The sequence below is a fragment of the Panicum virgatum genome, chromosome 3N (genome assembly GCF_016808335.1).
Source record: "Panicum virgatum strain AP13 chromosome 3N, P.virgatum_v5, whole genome shotgun sequence".
NCBI lineage: Eukaryota > Viridiplantae > Streptophyta > Magnoliopsida > Poales > Poaceae > Panicum > Panicum virgatum.
Window position 1 is genome coordinate 44,041,476 of NC_053147.1, and position 5,210 is coordinate 44,046,685.

General features: G+C 51.3%; 1 protein-coding gene across 1 annotated transcript; it reads right to left on the bottom strand.

The window, feature by feature from the left end:
- Window positions 1-661: 661 nt before the first annotated feature.
- On the bottom strand, window positions 662-3,596 carry LOC120663307 (receptor-like protein kinase ANXUR1). The gene has a single exon (XM_039942121.1). The coding sequence runs from the start codon at window positions 3,532-3,534 to the stop codon at window positions 922-924; it is 2,613 nt and encodes an 870-aa protein (XP_039798055.1). The 5' UTR covers window positions 3,535-3,596; the 3' UTR covers window positions 662-921.
- Between the last annotated feature and the right edge of the window lie 1,614 nt (window positions 3,597-5,210).

The following is a 5,210-nucleotide window of genomic DNA, read 5'->3' on the forward strand; positions in this document are numbered from 1 at the left end:
TCCGCCATGGGCCGTAGCCTGCGTCGAGCAATAGCGCCGTGCAGGGAAACCCGGGGACGAGAGGTGGTTGCGGCATGGGATGGGAAGGAAGGGGAGGTGGCTGGGGCATGGGAGTGGAGGGGAGGAGAGAGGAAGTGATGTGGGAGATACCAAGGAGATAAGGAAGAGAGGGAGGGTTTGTACATGTGCCAGGCTACTGTCTTTGTAGAGGAAGAGCTGCCGGCCGGCACTATTTTTTTTGTTGAGGTGGTTGACTCTATCACCCGCCTATGAAAATGAAGATCATTTATAGGGGCGGGAGCTCATTTTCAGGGACGAGTGATGGGTCACCCCCCCTAAATGGATTTTTAGGGGCAGGTCAACTGCGACAGTACCCTCTGCCACTTTTATTTATAGGAACATGTCGTTATATTTTGATTTGCTTCTAGAAAAAACACGAGGCGTTGCTAGAAATTATTTTTGTAGTAGTACAATATTCTACCTTTGCTATGCATGCATGCTACGCCTACATCTACACGGTGGGGGGGGGGTGTTTTATTTTTGCCAGTAGGCTGCATCATTTTTTCAGCCTAGGTGATGCATATCCGCTCCCTTAGAGGTTGTGTGCCTCGGATTCTCATCTTAATGTCGTTGTGAGTTCACGTATACAGTAAAAGCTAAATTTCCAGTCATTGGTAAAATAGCATCTCCCTTTGATTTTACATAAGTCCCTATATTCTTCACAACGGATATAATTCCACTCCTTTGCATGCATGGCCCACCAGCAGTATGCAGCAACTAAAACCAAGTTCAAGAATCAACCAACGAAACACAGATACGCACATTATGATCTGATGAGTTACATGTGGACACCTTGTGAATCCCAAATCCCAAACGACAACGAGGCATGTGCGATCCACGCCATATATAAGTTGTACCTCCTCACCGGCCGGTTGGGTGGACGAGCTGCGAGAACACCACACTGTTGGCGATGTCCTCCTCGTCCATGTCTTCGCTGATGAGCTCAAGCGCCGCGGCAGAGGCAGCCATGCTGTCCGCAGCCGACACGGTGCTGCTGCAGCTCACACTGCCTCCGCCCTCTGGCTTGCCACCGTTCTCGAAGGTGTCCTGCATCTGCAGCGCGAACTCGAGGTTCCATAGCACGTCGCCCATGGACGGCCGGTCGACGCCGTGGTCTGCCAGGCACTTCTCCGCCGTGTCGGCGTACTTTTTCAGACAGTCCGGCGCTATCTTTCCCTTGAGTAGCGGGTCAATGATGTCCTGGAGTGTCCCCTTCCTCTGGCAGCTCATGGCGTGGTCCGCGAGGCTGACCTGCTCCCGTGGCAGGCTCGGGTTCAGCGCAGGCCGCGCGCAGAGCACCTCGAAGAGCACGACGCCGAAGGAGTAGACGTCGGACTTCTCCGTCAGCTGCTGCCGTCGGAAGTACTCCGGGTCGAGGTAGCCGAAGCTTCCCTTCACCATGGTGCTGACGTGCGTCTGCATGGCTGTCGTGGGGCCAGTCTTGGATAGACCGAAGTCAGAGACCTTAGCCACCCAGTTCTCGTCCACCAGAATATTGGTCGTCTTGACGTCGCGGTGGATGATGGTGTACTTGGCGCCGGTGTGGAGATAGTGCAGGCCCCGCGCGGCGCCGATGGTGATCTCGAGGCGCTGCCGCCACGAGAGCGCCGGCTTGCCAGTCTTGTACAGGTGCTCCCGGAGCGTGCCGTGCGCCATGTAGTCGTACACAAGGATCATCTCGCCATCGTCCTCGCAGCAGCCGATGAGCGAGACGAGGTGCTTGTGCCGGAGCTTGGAGAGCATCTCGATCTCGGTCTGGAACTCCAGAACGCCTTGCTCCGACGACGGGTTACTCCGCTTGATGGCTACCTTGGTGTCTCCGTCGACGACGCCCCTGTACACCTTGCCGAACCCGCCCACACCGATCACCAGGGACTCGTCGAAGCTCTTGGTCGCCGCCTTGATCTCCTGAAAGGAGAAGTGCCGGCACATGGCGGTGATGTTGGGGTTGAGTAGTGCCGCACTCTTGCCGCCGGAGGATTTGCTGGTACTCGTGTGCGAGTTGCCGCCGTACACCGGAAGCCATCCCGAGGAATGCGAGACGCTGGTGCCCAGGGCCCGCCTCTTCTTGGACTGATACGCCACGACGCAGATGGCAGCGACGATCCCAAAGGCCGCTGCGCCGCCGGCCGCGCCGCCAATTACAGCGGCCCTGAGGTGGCTGGGCTTGTCCTTGAACTTCCCCTGTGTCAGCTCCATCTCTGCTTCCTCGAGCATCTTGGACGGGTCGGGATTTGGGCCGGCAAGGTTGCCGGAGCTGTCGCTCATCTTGAATACCTCGAGACCATTGAGGACGGCATCGTAGAACTCTGGCTTCATCGACGTGGAAGGGTGCAGCGCGACCCAGAGGACTTTGTCGCCCGAACCGCCAGGCATGAACGTCGCGTAGTCCTTGAAGACAGGCACATCCTTCTCCGTCGTCCACCCGATGACGTCAGCGTCTGCCTGCGCTGTCTTGTTGTTGATGTAGATGTCGAACACCCGTTGGTTGACCTTGGTGAGCAGCAGCTCGCAGAAGTGGAGCCGAACGATGTACGTGAAGTTGCTGTCCACCTCGAACACCCACGTGAGGTTGTAGTTCTGGTTCACCTTTGGGTTAGGCCCCATGGAGCGGCTGTTGAGGTAGAGGCTCGCTGGTGCTGCGTACTCCGCCTCTGGGCTTGGGAACTTGATCTTGTCCGTCTCGTTGGCATGGAATGTCACACCGACAGCGGCTCCAAAGAGGTAAGGCGTGTCGTCGTACCAATCTCGCGATAGCCCGGAGTCGTTGACTGGGGCAATGTACGACCCGCCGACGTTGAGCCTGTACATGGTCTGCAGGCTGGCCGCAGCGGTGTCGATGGTCTGGTCGGCGAAGCCCACCATCGTGGCTGATTGGGCGAAGATGTTGGGCATGGAGACGATCTCTATGCCGTTGACGAATGCGTAGGACGCGTTGTTTATAGCGGTCGGCGTGAAGGTGAGCGACAGCGCGCCGCCGGTGACCGGCGGCAGCGTGAACTCCCTGATGATGTACGCCTGGCTGAGCGCCTTGGCGGTGATGTAGACGCTGAAGTTGCGGAGCAGCGTGATGCCGGTGGAGGTGGACACCGAGAAGAAGAACTGTTCCGCCGGGAGGCCATGGTAGGCCGCTGGGTAGAAGTGGAGGCGCAGCCAGTGCCTGTCCTGCTCGTCCACGGAGAAGTTGTACGCGGTCTCCTTGGTGAACACCCGTGCCGACATGTACGGCACGGGTGAAGGAAGGGACGGGTCCTGGACGTCCGCGTCCGCCATGATGGACGACTTGCCGCCATCATTGAGCCACTTGCTGTCCTTGTCGGTCACCCATTTCCTCCCGTCGGCGTCCTGGCCCTCCTTCGCCGAACCGCAGTTCACCAGTATGGACTCCGGTGCCTTGTACTTGTCCGCCGCTGCGAAAACGACCACCTTGACCGCAATGATGAAGGCGAGCAGAACACCATGACGGGCTGCCATGTCTGCCACACGGACCAGCACGTCACGGCAGCTTGATTATTTCGCCGGAGAAGAGTGCTTTGATTAGGCCATGCGGTGTTGAGCGGATCGATTCAGGAGGAAGCTAGACACGAGAGGAGGGAGAAGAACAGAGGTGTCTACGCCTCTGCATTCTCCTCCTCCAAGGGGATGTTTGTTTGGGGGAATAAGGGGTAGGGAGAGCTTAACCCACGGGCTAGCTAGTGGCCGTTGAAGACGGGCGCGCATGAGCGTTTGCCGGCAACGGCTGTGGTTTCTTCATTCATTTGGTGCTCGAGTCCCCGGCGGAATGGGTGGCTCAGCTCATGCTTAGGAAACTAAAATTAGGTTTCTAGGTTTATACTATAGAACCTCTGCGGCCGTTGCCACGCCTACCTAAGATGACCAGTGTATTTTGGTCGTTTTGCACCTTTCACTGCTACAAAAATAATAAATAATTTGTAGCAATGCTGCGAATTTTTTTAGAGGCGAATCAAAAATTTGACCTGTTGCTACAAATGGAGCGGAATTACTGTAGCAAAAGACCCACCCGCTAAAAAATACATTTTTAGGGGAGGGTCACCCCTCACCGGCCCGCCCCAACAAATGATTTTCCATTTTATTCAAAAATTTACTTACTCACGGCTGACCGAATGCTGGTTTGAACATATAAATCTCACTTCACAAGGTTCAGATGTCCGAACGTCTTTACATTGTAGAAGGCACTGAAGTTCGGTTGTCCAAACCTGCAGATCGTCCACCAGATATGGCCGGACTGTCCACGGTACTATTTTTTTAATTGACTAAATATCTGGAATAAAATTGAAATTCATTTGTAGGGGTGGTCCGCGCCTAAGAAATGTCATTTTTCGGGATGAGTCAACCCCTCATTCGCCTCTACAAATAATTTTCAAATTTATTGCAAAAATCCGTTTAATTCAAAAAATAGCAAACACATAAAAAGTCAAATTTGTACTATATGCCTATTGTAATCAATAGAATTAGAAAAAAATATTAAAAGTATATTTCACTGTACATAGTGATTATGAGTGTAGAAACTACAAAGTAAGTCATAAGTGGTACGAGAGAGTAGAGTTAATGAGTCATATATTATTGTTTCACACTCGTAACCATTATATACTCTGAATATAGTTTTGATATTTTTGTTAAATTCTACATGTCATAATAGGTTTATGACAAAAAGTTAATATTTTTTTGAAGCGTTTTGCTATTTTTAATGAATTAAATAATTTTTCAAAATAAATTGAAAATTTATTGGGAGGGCGGGGCATTAGTAGGGGCGGGTGAGCCCCCACCGGCCCCTACAAATATGTTTCCAAATTTTCAGAAAAATGTTTAATTTAAAATAAATAGCAAACTATCTTGAAAAATATGAAATTTGTACAATAATACTATTCTAATCTACAAAATTAAGAAAAAGTATGTATCTAATAATTAAATATTTAAAATATAAAGTTAGCCTTAACTTGTATGATATAAGTTAGTGTGGGAGCTATACATTATCGTTTCCACACCATGAATTCATATGGACAATCAAATTGAATTTCAGTATTTTTCCTAAATTATACAGGTCGCAATAAGTTTATGGAAAAATTCCACATTTTTTAAAGTGTTTTCTATTTTTAACGAATTAAGCGATTTTTCAGAATTTTTAGCGG